The 14,091-nt window shown below is 38.9% G+C and overlaps 1 protein-coding gene across 1 annotated transcript in view; it reads left to right on the top strand.

Annotated features, from left to right (window-relative positions):
- LOC133664326 (RNA-binding motif, single-stranded-interacting protein 1-like) overlaps positions 1–14,091 on the top strand; it is an 81,131-nt gene that overhangs the window by 18,762 nt on the left and 48,278 nt on the right. The window contains exon 3 of the mRNA XM_062068842.1: positions 9,613–9,671. Within this exon, the coding sequence (XP_061924826.1) occupies positions 9,613–9,671 (59 nt within the window). The remainder of the gene's footprint in view (positions 1–9,612; positions 9,672–14,091) is intronic.

Here is a 14,091-nt window from a genome sequence, read left to right on the forward strand (position 1 = left end):
CACACGACTGCTACCGCAAGTAGCTCTCCTAAGTTGTAATAATAAATTGAGTGATCAAACAAGAGTCAAAGTCCATCCATCCATCTTCCGCTTATCCGAGGTCGGCAGGGAAGCCCAGACTTCCCTCTCCCCAGCCACTTCGTCCAGCTCTTCCCGGAGGATCCCGATGGCGTTCCCAGGCCAGCCGGGAGACATAGTCTTCCCAACGTGTCCTGGGTCTTCCCCGTGGCCTCCTACCGGTCGGACGTGCCCCGAACACCTCCCTAGGGTGGCATCCTGACCAGATGCCCAAACCACCTCACCTGGCTCCTCTCCATGTGGAGGAGCAGTGGCTTTACTTTGAGCTCCCCCCGGATGGCAGAGCTTTTCACCCTATCTCTAAGGGAGAGCCCCACCACCCGGCGGAGGAAACTCATTTCGGCCGCCTGTACCCGTGATCTTGTCCTTTCGGTCATAACCCAAAGCTCAAGACCATAGGTGAGGATGGGAACGTAGATCGACCGGTAAATTGAGAGCTTTGCCTTCCGGCTCAGCTCCTTCTTCACCACAACGGATCGATACAGCGTCCGCATTACTGAAGACGCCGCACCGATCCGCCTGTCGATCTCACCATCCACTCTTTCCTCACTCGTGAACAAGACTGTGAGGTACTTGAACTCCTCCACTTGGGGCAGGGTCTCCTCCCCAACCCGGAGATGGCAGTCCACCCTTTTCCTGGCGAGAACCATGGACTCAGGCTTGGAGGTGCTGATTCTCATCCCAGTCGCTTCACACTCGGGTGCAAACCGATCCAGTGAGAGCTGAAGATCCTGGCCAGATGAAGCCATCAGGACCACATCATCTGCAAAAAGCAGAGACTTAATCCTGCAGCCACCAAACCGGATCCCCTCAACGCCCTGACTGCGCCTAGAAACTCTGTCCATAAAAGTTATGAACAGAATCAGTGATGAAGGGCAGCCTTGGCGGAGTCCAACCCTCACTGGAAACGTGTCCGACTTACTGCCGGCAATGCGGACCAAGCTCTGACACTGATCATACAGGGAGCGGACCGCCACAATCAGACAGTCCGATACCCCATACTCTCTGAGCACTCCCCACAGGACTTCCCGAGGGACACGGTCGAATGCCTTCTCCAAGTCCACAAAGCACATGTAGTCAAAGTCTCTTCTGTAATTTTTGATGTGCTGGCATGTTTATATGTAAAATATTTATAAGCAAATATGACATAATTTTGACATGAAACTCTAATCTGGCTGTGAGCAGGCTACATATGTGGTACAAATGGTATTCATATTGATATTAATCAGAGTCACAAAGTTGTACGTATCAATCTTTTCAAACAAGGTGGGCCTCTGTCGTTTGCTCAAAACAGGACTGCTGACTCCTGATTGGGCAGAGCTGAGGTCCATGGCTCATTTTAATCAAATGTGACCCGCCAAATGTAGAACATGTTCATACTGACCTGGTTCCAGCTCACATGATCGTTGATGGCATGTCCGCAAGGGTCACTGGTTTGCCAACTATTGAGTGTGACACCCTCCGCTACCATTTGGCCCTATGGGGATGAACTCCTCACCCGCGTTTAGAGTCGCTAGGACCACGGCTTGTTTTTTCTACTTTGACCCTTGGAGGCTCAAGGTTTGGGCAGCCCTGGTTTATGGTGTTCATGGAAAGGTAGGGGGGCAAACAAAGCATCGGGTGTGCCATGGATGTGACAATGACAACTTTGCATCAGTCCATCTTAGATGAGCTCGGGCCCGGCGAAAGCGTTTCTGGGTGTTGTTGATAAATAGCTTTCGCTTTGCATAGTAGTGAAGTGAATTACATTTATATAGCGCTTTTCTCTAGTGACTCAAAGTGCTTTTACATAGTGAAACCCACTATCTAAGTTACATTTAAACCAGCGTGGGTGGCACTGGGAGCAGGTGGGTAAAGTGTCTTGCCCAAGGACACAACGGCAGTGACTAGGATGTTGGAAGCGGGGATCGAACCTGGAACCCTCAAGTTGCTGGCACGGCCGCTCTACCAACCGAGCCACACCGCCCCAGTAGAGTAGTAGTAGAGTTCTAACTTGCACTTACAGATGTAGCGACCAACTGTAGTTGCTGACAGTGGTTTTCTAAAGTGTTCCTGAGCCCATGTGGTGATATCCTTTACACACTGATGTCGCTTTTTGATGCAATATGACCTAATGGATCCAAGGTCACAGGCATTCAATGTTGGTTTTCGGCATTGCTGCTTATGTGCAGTGATTTATCCGGATTGTCTGAATGTTTTGATGATATTACAGAGCGTAGATGGTGAGTCCCTAAATTCCTTGCAATAGCTGGTTGAGAAATAATGTTCTTAAACAACTCGCTCAGGCATTTGTTGACAAAGTGGTGACCCCTCGCCCCGTCCTTGTTTGTGAATGACTGAGCATTTCACGGAAGTCTGCTTTTATACCCAATCATGGCACCCACCTGTTCCCAATTAGCCTGTTCACCTGTGGGATGTTCCAAATAAGTCTTTGATGAGCATTCCTCAACTTTCTCAGTCTTTTTTGCCACTTGTGCCAGCTTTTTTGAAACATGTCGCAGGCATCAAATCCCAAATGAGCTAATATTTGCAGAAAATAACAAAGTTTACCAGTGTGAACATGAAATATCTTGTCTTTGCAGTCTATTCAGTTGAATATAAGTTGAAAAGGATTTGCAAATCATTGTATACTCTTTTTATTTACCATTTACCACACAACGTTTTTTGGCAGGCAATCACATTTTGGCACGAGACTGGCAAATATAAACATAACAAAACACCGGCGGAAAGCCCAAAAGTGCGTTAACGCCAACATTGGGTTGTGCCATGGATGTGACAATGTCAACTGCATATTGGATGTAGAACTGTGTTCCTGGGACTAGATTCAGATGTCTGTGACTCCAAAGAGGTTAAGAACCACTGGTCTCGGTTGGAGGTGCTGGTATGCACAGATCTATTGTGGCAACAGTCCAATCTTCTACGGACCGCGACCAGGAATGTAAGCGGAGCAGCGTGTCGGATCACAGACTGGAGCTGGCACCTTGGCTCGGGGCCAACGATGGCCTCACCACTGACCGGCCCTTGGTCCAGGGTATAGCCTGCCTCTTTCCAGCTGGTCTGGCCTCTAGTTTCCCCACCACCATGAACAAGACGCGTGCTTAGGTTACAGTTTGACGAGAACATATGGCCAACGAGTCCAATGGGGAACATTGCTAGGGTCTACGGATGGTAGGGATGGAAATGCCCCCCTCTACCTCAAAGAACTGCTCACCCACAAATCCTCCACACGACACCTCCGCGGACAAAGCCCTGAACTATGAGAGATCAGGCTTTCTGCTCCGCCGCTCCCAGTCCTTGGAACACTCTCCCTGACCACCTGAGGGCACCACAGACTGTGAATGCTTTTAAAAAAGGCTTAAAAACCCTTCTTTTTAAAAAAGCCTTTTTTTATATACATATATATATATATATGTATGCTAGTTCTAGCTATAAGGCTGTTCTAGTTTTTATTTTACGTGTTGGGGGCAGCTATTTGTGGTTCTAGCGTTGTTGTTTTTTAAATGCACTGTAGCACTTTGAGGTGTTTGTTCAATGTAAAGTGCTTTTACAAATAAAATCTATTATTATTTTTATTATTATTAAGGCTTTCTGCTCCGCCGCTCCCAGTCCGTGGAACGCTCTCCCTGACCACCTGAGGGCACCACAGACTGTGAATGCTTTTAAAAAAGGCTTAAAAACCCTTCTTTTTAAAAAAGCCTTTTTTTTAGATATACGTATGCTAGTTCTAGCTATAAGGCTGTTCTAGTTTTTATTTTACTTGTTGTGGGCAGCTATTTGTGGTTCTAGCGTTGTTGTTTTTTTTAAATGCACTGTAGCACTTTGAGGTTGTTTGTTCAATGTAAAGTGCTTTTACAAATAAAATCTATTATTATTATTATTATTATTAGGGCTTTCTGTTCCGCCGCTCCCAGTCCGTGGAACGCTCTCCCTGACCACCTGAGGGCACCACAGACTGTGAATGCTTTTAAAAAAGGCTTAAAAACCCTTCTTTTAAAAAAATTCTTTTTTTTTTAGATATATGTATGCTAGTTCTAGCTATAAGGCTGTTCTAGTTCTTATTTTATTTGTTGGGGGCAGCTATTTGTGGTTCTAGCGTTGTTGTTTTTTAAATGCACTGTAGCACTTTGAGGTTGTTTGTTCAATGTAAAGTGCTTTTCCAAATAAAATCTATTATTATTATTATTATTATTATTATTATTAGGGCTTTCTGCTCCGCCGCTCCCAGTCCTTGGAACACTCTCCCTGACCACATGAGGGCACCACAGACTGTGAATGCTTTTAAAAAAGGCTTAAAAACCCTTCTTTTTAAAAAAGCATTTTTTTTAGATATACGTATGCTAGTTCTAGCTTTAAGGCTGTTCTAGTTTTTATTTTACGTGTTGGGGGCAGTAATTTGTGGTTCTAGCGTTGTTGTTTTTTAAATGCACTGTAGCACTTTGAGGTTGTTTGTTCAATGTAAAGTGCTTTTCCAAATAAAATCTATTATTATTATTATTATTATTATTATTATTAGGGCTTTCTGCTCCGCCGCTCCCAGTCCTTGGAACACTCTCCCTGACCACATGAGGGCACCACAGACTGTGAATGCTTTTAAAAAAGGCTTAAAAACCCTTCTTTTTAAAAAAGCATTTTTTTTAGATATACGTATGCTAGTTCTAGCTTTAAGGCTGTTCTAGTTTTTATTTTACGTGTTGGGGGCAGTAATTTGTGGTTCTAGCGTTGTTGTTTTTTAAATGCACTGTAGCACTTTGAGGTTGTTTGTTCAATGTAAAGTGCTTTTACAAATAAAATCTATTATTATTATTATTATTATTAAGGCTTTCTGCTCCGCCGCTCCCAGTCCGTGGAACGCTCTCCCTGACCACCTGAGGGCACCACAGACTGTGAATGCTTTTAAAAAAGGCTTAAAAACCCTTCTTTTTAAAAAAGCCTTTTTTTTTAAATATACGTATGCTAGTTCTAGCTATAAGGCTGTTCTAGTTTTTATTTTACTTGTTGGGGGCAGCTATTTGTGGTTCTAGCGTTGTTGTTTTTTAAATGCACTGTAGCACTTTGAGGTTGTTTGTTCAATGTAAAGTGCTTTTACAAATAAAATCTATTATTATTATTATTATTATTATTATTATTAGGGCTTTCTGCTCCGCCGCTCCCAGTCCTTGGAACACTCTCCCTGACCACATGAGGGCACCACAGACTGTGAATGCTTTTAAAAAAGGCTTAAAAACCCTTCTTTTTAAAAAAGCATTTTTTTTAGATATACGTATGCTAGTTCTAGCTTAAGGCTGTTCTAGTTTTTATTTTACGTGTTGGGGGCAGTAATTTGTGGTTCTAGCGTTGTTGTTTTTTAAATGCACTGTAGCACTTTGAGGTTGTTTGTTCAATGTAAAGTGCTTTTACAAATAAAATCTATTATTATTATTATTATTAAGGCTTTCTGCTCCGCCGCTCCCAGTCCGTGGAACGCTCTCCCTGACCACCTGAGGGCACCACAAACTGTGAATGCTTTTAAAAAAGGCTTAAAAACCCTTATTTAAAAAAAAGCATTTTTAAAAAATATACATATGCTAGTTCTAGCTTTAAGGCTGTTCTAGTTTTTATTTTACTTGTTGGGGGCAGCTATTTGTGGTTCTAGCGTTGTTGTTTTTTTTAAATGCACTGTAGCACTTTGAGGTTGTTTGTTCAATGTAAAGTGCTTTTACAAATAAAATCTATTATTATTATTATTATTATTATTATTAGGGCTTTCTGTTCCGCCGCTCCCAGTCCGTGGAACGCTCTCCCTGACCACCTGAGGGCACCACAGACTGTGAATGCTTTTAAAAAAGGCTTAAAAACCCTTCTTTTTAAAAAATTCTTTTTTTTTAGATATATGTATGCTAGTTCTAGCTATAAGGCTGTTCTAGTTCTTATTTTACTTGTTGGGGGCAGGTATTTGTGGTTGTAGCGTTGTTGTTTTTTAAATGCACTGTAGCACTTTGAGGTTGTTTGTTCAATGTAAAGTGCTTTTCCAAATAAAATCTATTATTATTATTATTATTATTATTATTATTAGGGCTTTCTGCTCCGCCGCTCCCAGTCCTTGGAACACTCTCCCTGACCACATGAGGGCACCACAGACTGTGAATGCTTTTAAAAAAGGCTTAAAAACCCTTCTTTTTAAAAAAGCATTTTTTTTAGATATACGTATGCTAGTTCTAGCTTTAAGGCTGTTCTAGTTTTTATTTTACGTGTTGGGGGCAGTAATTTGTGGTTCTAGCGTTGTTGTTTTTTAAATGCACTGTAGCACTTTGAGGTTGTTTGTTCAATGTAAAGTGCTTTTACAAATAAAATCTATTATTATTATTATTATTATTATTATTATTAGGGCTTTCTGCTCCGCCGCTCCCAGTCCTTGGAACACTCTCCCTGACCACATGAGGGCACCACAGACTGTGAATGCTTTTAAAAAAGGCTTAAAAACCCTTCTTTTTAAAAAAGCATTTTTTTTTAGATATACGTATGCTAGTTCTAGCTTTAAGGCTGTTCTAGTTTTTATTTTACGTGTTGGGGGCAGTAATTTGTGGTTCTAGCGTTGTTGTTTTTTAAATGCACTGTAGCACTTTGAGGTTGTTTGTTCAATGTAAAGTGCTTTTACAAATAAAATCTATTATTATTATTATTATTAAGGCTTTCTGCTCCGCCGCTCCCAGTCCGTGGAACGCTCTCCCTGACCACCTGAGGGCACCACAGACTGTGAATGCTTTTAAAAAAGGCTTAAAAACCCTTCTTTTTAAAAAAGCCTTTTTTTTTAAATATACGTATGCTAGTTCTAGCTATAAGGCTGTTCTAGTTTTTATTTTACTTGTTGGGGGCAGCTATTTGTGGTTCTAGCGTTGTTGTTTTTTTAAATGCACTGTAGCACTTTGAGGTTGTTTGTTCAATGTAAAGTGCTTTTACAAATAAAATCTATTATTATTATTATTATTATTATTATTATTAGGGCTTTCTGTTCCGCCGCTCCCAGTCCGTGGAACGCTCTCCCTGACCACCTGAGGGCACCACAGACTGTGAATGCTTTTAAAAAAGGCTTAAAAACCCTTCTTTTTAAAAAATTCTTTTTTTTTAGATATATGTATGCTAGTTCTAGCTATAAGGCTGTTCTAGTTCTTATTTTACTTGTTGGGGGCAGGTATTTGTGGTTGTAGCGTTGTTGTTTTTTAAATGCACTGTAGCACTTTGAGGTTGTTTGTTCAATGTAAAGTGCTTTTCCAAATAAAATCTATTATTATTATTATTATTATTATTATTATTAGGGCTTTCTGCTCCGCCGCTCCCAGTCCTTGGAACACTCTCCCTGACCACATGAGGGCACCACAGACTGTGAATGCTTTTAAAAAAGGCTTAAAAACCCTTCTTTTTAAAAAAGCATTTTTTTTAGATATACGTATGCTAGTTCTAGCTTTAAGGCTGTTCTAGTTTTTATTTTACGTGTTGGGGGCAGTAATTTGTGGTTCTAGCGTTGTTGTTTTTTAAATGCACTGTAGCACTTTGAGGTTGTTTGTTCAATGTAAAGTGCTTTTACAAATAAAATCTATTATTATTATTATTATTATTATTATTATTAGGGCTTTCTGCTCCGCCGCTCCCAGTCCTTGGAACACTCTCCCTGACCACATGAGGGCACCACAGACTGTGAATGCTTTTAAAAAAGGCTTAAAAACCCTTCTTTTTAAAAAAGCATTTTTTTTTAGATATACGTATGCTAGTTCTAGCTTTAAGGCTGTTCTAGTTTTTATTTTACGTGTTGGGGGCAGTAATTTGTGGTTCTAGCGTTGTTGTTTTTTAAATGCACTGTAGCACTTTGAGGTTGTTTGTTCAATGTAAAGTGCTTTTACAAATAAAATCTATTATTATTATTATTATTAAGGCTTTCTGCTCCGCCGCTCCCAGTCCGTGGAACGCTCTCCCTGACCACCTGAGGGCACCACAGACTGTGAATGCTTTTAAAAAAGGCTTAAAAACCCTTCTTTTTAAAAAAGCCTTTTTTTTTAAATATACGTATGCTAGTTCTAGCTATAAGGCTGTTCTAGTTTTTATTTTACTTGTTGGGGGCAGCTATTTGTGGTTCTAGCGTTGTTGTTTTTTTAAATGCACTGTAGCACTTTGAGGTTGTTTGTTCAATGTAAAGTGCTTTTACAAATAAAATATATTATTATTATTATTATTATTATTATTAGGGCTTTCTGTTCCGCCGCTCCCAGTCCGTGGAACGCTCTCCCTGACCACCTGAGGGCACCACAGACTGTGAATGCTTTTAAAAAAGGCTTAAAAACCCTTCTTTTTAAAAAATTCTTTTTTTTTAGATATATGTATGCTAGTTCTAGCTATAAGGCTGTTCTAGTTCTTATTTTACTTGTTGGGGGCAGGTATTTGTGGTTGTAGCGTTGTTGTTTTTTAAATGCACTGTAGCACTTTGAGGTTGTTTGTTCAATGTAAAGTGCTTTTCCAAATAAAATCTATTATTATTATTATTATTATTATTATTATTAGGGCTTTCTGCTCCGCCGCTCCCAGTCCTTGGAACACTCTCCCTGACCACATGAGGGCACCACAGACTGTGAATGCTTTTAAAAAAGGCTTAAAAACCCTTCTTTTTAAAAAAGCATTTTTTTTAGATATACGTATGCTAGTTCTAGCTTTAAGGCTGTTCTAGTTTTTATTTTACGTGTTGGGGGCAGTAATTTGTGGTTCTAGCGTTGTTGTTTTTTAAATGCACTGTAGCACTTTGAGGTTGTTTGTTCAATGTAAAGTGCTTTTACAAATAAAATCTATTATTATTATTATTATTATTATTATTATTAGGGCTTTCTGCTCCGCCGCTCCCAGTCCTTGGAACACTCTCCCTGACCACATGAGGGCACCACAGACTGTGAATGCTTTTAAAAAAGGCTTAAAAACCCTTCTTTTTAAAAAAGCATTTTTTTTTAGATATACGTATGCTAGTTCTAGCTTTAAGGCTGTTCTAGTTTTTATTTTACGTGTTGGGGGCAGTAATTTGTGGTTCTAGCGTTGTTGTTTTTTAAATGCACTGTAGCACTTTGAGGTTGTTTGTTCAATGTAAAGTGCTTTTACAAATAAAATCTATTATTATTATTATTATTAAGGCTTTCTGCTCCGCCGCTCCCAGTCCGTGGAACGCTCTCCCTGACCACCTGAGGGCACCACAGACTGTGAATGCTTTTAAAAAAGGCTTAAAAACCCTTCTTTTTAAAAAAGCCTTTTTTTTTAAATATACGTATGCTAGTTCTAGCTATAAGGCTGTTCTAGTTTTTATTTTACTTGTTGGGGGCAGCTATTTGTGGTTCTAGCGTTGTTGTTTTTTAAATGCACTGTAGCACTTTGAGGTTGTTTGTTCAATGTAAAGTGCTTTTACAAATAAAATATATTCTTATTATTAGGGCTTGTAACTCCTATGTGACATACCAGTGTGCTAATGTCATGGCTGCCTAACCTTCCCTTACCGACCCTCACCTTGCCTTTTTGCTTCTCTCTTAGGTATGGCAAGATTGTATCGACAAAGGCGATCCTGGACAAGGCGACTAACAAATGCAAAGGTGTGTGTGAGAAGTTGTCTGTCGTGAGTATGCTGTCAAAAACATTCCACCTTCAACACATGCCTACCATTCTGGAAATTCAAACTACCCTTTTTCCAAGTTCAAAATAATTCCAGGATTTTCCAGAATTCCTGGTTTTCCAAAGCCCTGTTTCCACCCTTTTTTCTGGCGACTACTCCTTCCACATTTTTCAACCTACTTCAACTGTTCCACCGTCAAAACATTTCTCTTAGTTAGGAAAAAAAACAAAGTTGTTTTTTGAAGTGGAAAAATTCCCGGATTTCCCGAAATTCCAGGAATTCCGTAATACCATTATCAATTTCTCGACCGATTTGAAAAATTCCAACACCAACCATTTCGACTCATTCAGACCATTCACGTTTACCATTTTCAAAAAAATTCCTGATTTTCCCGAAATTCCCTAATACCATTTACTACTTCAACATTTCTTGCCCGATTTAAACAATTCCAACACCAACCAATTCAGATCGTTCAGGACATTCATGCTCCTAATCATTTTCCAAAATTCCCAAATTTTCAGGAAGTTCCAATTGAAATGAATGGGACATTTTTCCAAGTTGCACAATTCCCACATTTTTCAACCTATTCAAACCATTCCAACATCAACAGATTCCTCTCATCCTGGACATTCAAACTAACACTATCCCAAGTTCCAAACCAAATTCCGGTTTTCCTGGAAATTCAATCTCTTAAACATTCAAACCATTCCAACATTCAAACCTAGTTCAACTTCTTCTTTTTCTTCTTCTTCTTCTTCTTCTTCTTCTTCTTCTTCTTCTTCTTCTTCTTCTTCTTCTTCTTCTTCTTCTTCTTCTTCTTCTTCTTCTTCTTCTTCGACTTCTTTGACTTCTTCTTGTTCGACATCTTCTTCTTCTTTTTCAACTTCTTCTTCTTCAACTTCTTCTTCTTCTTCGACTTCTTCTTCGTCTTCTTCTTCTTCTGTTTCTTCTTCAACTTCTTCTTCTTCTACTCCTACTTCTTCGACTTCTTCGACTTCTTCGACTTCTTCGACTTCTTCTTCTTCTACTTCTATTTCTTCTTCGACTTCTTCTTCTTCTTCTTCTTCTTCTTCTTCTTCTGCTACTTCTACTTCTACTTCTTCTTCTACTCCTACTTCTTCGACTTCTTCTACTTCTACTTCTTCGACTTCTTCATCTTCTACTTCTATTTCTTCTTCGACTTCTTCTTCTTCTTCTTCTACTTCTACTTCTTCGACTTCTTCTTCTTCTACTTCTATTTCTTCTTCGACTTCTTCTTCTTCTTCTTCTTCTTCTACTTCTTCTTTGACTTCTTCTTCTACTTCTTCTTCTTCTTCTTTTTCTTCTACTTCTACTTATTCGACTTCTTCTTCTTCGACTTCTTCCTCTTCTACTTCTTCTTCGACTTCTTCTTCTTCAACTTTTTCTTCTTCTTTTTCTTCTACTTCTTCTTGTTCGACTTCTTCTTCTTCTTCTACTTCTTCTTCTTCTTCGACTTCTTCTTCTTCTTCTTCAACTTCTTCTTCTTCTTCTTCTTCAACTTCTTCAACTTCTTCAACTTCTTCTTCTTCTACTTCTTCTTCTACTTCTACTTCTTCGACTTCTTCTTCTTCGACTTCTTCTTCTACTTCTATTTCTTCTTTTTCTTCTTCTTCTTCTTCTTCTTCTTCTTCTTCTTCTTCGACTTCTTTGACTTCTTCTTGTTCGACATCTTCTTCTTCTTTTTCAACTTCTTCTTCTTCAACTTCTTCTTCTTCTTCGACTTCTTCTTCGTCTTCTTCTTCTTCAACTTCTTCTTCTTCTGTTTCTTCTTCAACTTCTTCTTCTTCTACTTCTACTTCTTCTTCTACTCCTACTTCTTCGACTTCTTCTACTTCTTCGACTTCTTCTTCTTCTACTTCTATTTCTTCTTCGACTTCTTCTTCTTCTTCTTCTTCTTCTTCTTCTTCTTCTTCTGCTACTTCTACTTATTCTTCTACTCCTACTTCTTCAACTTCTTCTACTTCTACTTCTTCGACTTCTTCATCTTCTACTTCTATTTCTTCTTCGACTTTTTCTTCTTCTTCTTCTACTTCTACTTCTTCGACTTCTTCTTCTTCTACTTCTATTTCTTCTTCGACTTCTTCTTCTTCTTCTTCTTCTTCTACTTCTTCTTCGACTTCTTCCTCTTCTACTTCTTCTTCGACTTCTTCTTCGACTTCTTCTTCAACTTTTTCTTGTTCTTTTTCTTCTACTTCTTCTTGTTCGACTTCTTCTTCTTCTTCTTCTACTTCTTCTTCTTCTTCGACTTCTTCTTCTTCTTCTTCTTCTTCAACTTCTTCTTCTTCTTCTTCTTCTTCAACTTCTTCTTCTTCTTCTTCTTCTTCTTCTGCTACTTTTACTTCTACTTCTTCTTCTACTCCTACTTCTTCGACTTCTTCTACTTCTACTTCTTCGACTTCTTCATCTTCTACTTCTATTTCTTCTTCGACTTTTTCTTCTTCTTCTTCTACTTCTACTTCTTTGACTTCTTCTTCTTTTTCTTCTTCTACTTCTTCTTCGACTTCTTCTTCGACTTCTTCTTCTTCTTCTTTTTCTTCTACTTCTACTTATTCGACTTCTTCTTCTTCTTCGACTTCTTCCTCTTCTACTTCTTCTTCGACTTCTTCTTCGACTTCTTCTTCTTCAACTTTTTCTTCTTCTTTTTCTTCTACTTCTTCTTGTTCGACTTCTTCTTCTTCTTCTTCTACTTCTTCTTCTTCTTCGACTTCTTCTTCTTCTTCTTCTTCTTCTTCTTCTTCTTCTTCTTCTTCTTCTTCAACTTCTTCTTCTTCTTCTTCTTCAACTTCTTCAACTTCTTCAACTTCTTCAACTTCTTCTTCTTCTACTTCTACTTCTTCTTCTACTTCTACTTCTTCGACTTCTTCTCCTTCGACTTCTTCTTCTACTTCTATTTCTTCTTTGACTTCTTCTTCTACTTCTACTTCTTCGACTTCTTCTTCTTCTTCTTCTTCAACTTCTTCGACTTCTTCTTTTTCTACTTCTACTTCTTCGACTTCTTCTTTTTCGACTTCTTCTTCTACTTCTATTTCTTCTTTGACTTCTTCTTCTTCTTCGACTTATTCTTCTTCTTCCTCTTCTTCGACTTCTTCTTCGACTTCTTCTTCTTCTTCTTTTTCTTCTACTTCTACTTCTTCGACTTCTTCTTCTTCTTTGATTTCTTCTTCTTCTTCTTCTTCTACTACTTCTACTTCTACTTGTACTTCTTCTTCTTCTCCAGATTTTGCCGTGTTCTACCTTTCACATTTTTCATCCGATTCAAAGTGTTCCAACTTCAAACTGTTCAGCCTATTCGGGAATCGCGAGCTTTCCCTTGACAAATTCCAAAAATTCCCAGATTTCCCAGAATTCCAGGTTTTCCGGGACATTTTTTCCATTCCAAAATGAATTGGCTATTTTTCAAACTTCCACTATTTCCACGTTTTTCAACCGATTCAAACCATTCCACCTTCAACACATTCCACCATTCTGGAAATACAAACAACCCTTTTTTCCAAGTTCCCAAAAATTCCAGGATTTTCCAGAATTCCTGGTTTTCCTAAGCCCTATTTCCACCCTTTTTTCTGGCGACTACTCCTCCCACATTTTTCAACCGTTCTACCGTCAAAACATTCCTCGTAATCAGGACAAAAAATAAAGTCGTTTTTCGAAATTTTCAAATTCCCGGTTTTCCCGAAATTCCAGGAATTCCGTGACACCATTTCTCAATTCAACATGTTACTGCTTCAACATTTCTCGACCGATTTGAAAAATTCCAACACTCATTCAGACCATTCAAGTTTTTTTTTAATCCATTTTCAAAAAAATTCCCGCTTTTCCCGAAATTCCCACATTTTTGGGAAATTCCCATTTAAATCAATGGGGCATTCTTCAAAGGACCACAACTCCCACATTTTTCATCCGATTCAAACCGTTTCAACTTTAAAACATTCAGCCTGTTTGGGAATTGTGTGCTCGACTTTAACAATTCAAAAAAAATTCCAGGATTTTAGTTCAACTTCGGCATTGGAGCATTCACACGCAATTCCTTCAGGAATCGCCTCATCTAGTTCATATATATAATTTATATTGATTTATTTATGAAAGAGAGGTTTTTGTTAACAAGGTAAAGGTGTTTAATAATAATACACCAATTTACACAAAAATAAAAAAAGCAGCAGCACAATTCTGGTGCTGTAGTTGTAGGAGATGTCTCAAAACCTCATCAGGAGTCCCGACAAAACCTGAAAATGGCAGAAAATGCATATTTTTTGAAAACTTGACAGAAAATCAAGCATGTTTAACATTCCTTTCTTTCATGAGGACAAAAATATAAGTTGGTGTGATTGTGATGACTTGCATTGATTGGAATCCGACAGTAGTGATGATAATGTCCACATTTT

Source organism: Entelurus aequoreus, linkage group LG14 (assembly GCF_033978785.1).
Source record: "Entelurus aequoreus isolate RoL-2023_Sb linkage group LG14, RoL_Eaeq_v1.1, whole genome shotgun sequence".
NCBI classification, from domain to species: Eukaryota; Metazoa; Chordata; class Actinopteri; order Syngnathiformes; family Syngnathidae; genus Entelurus; species Entelurus aequoreus.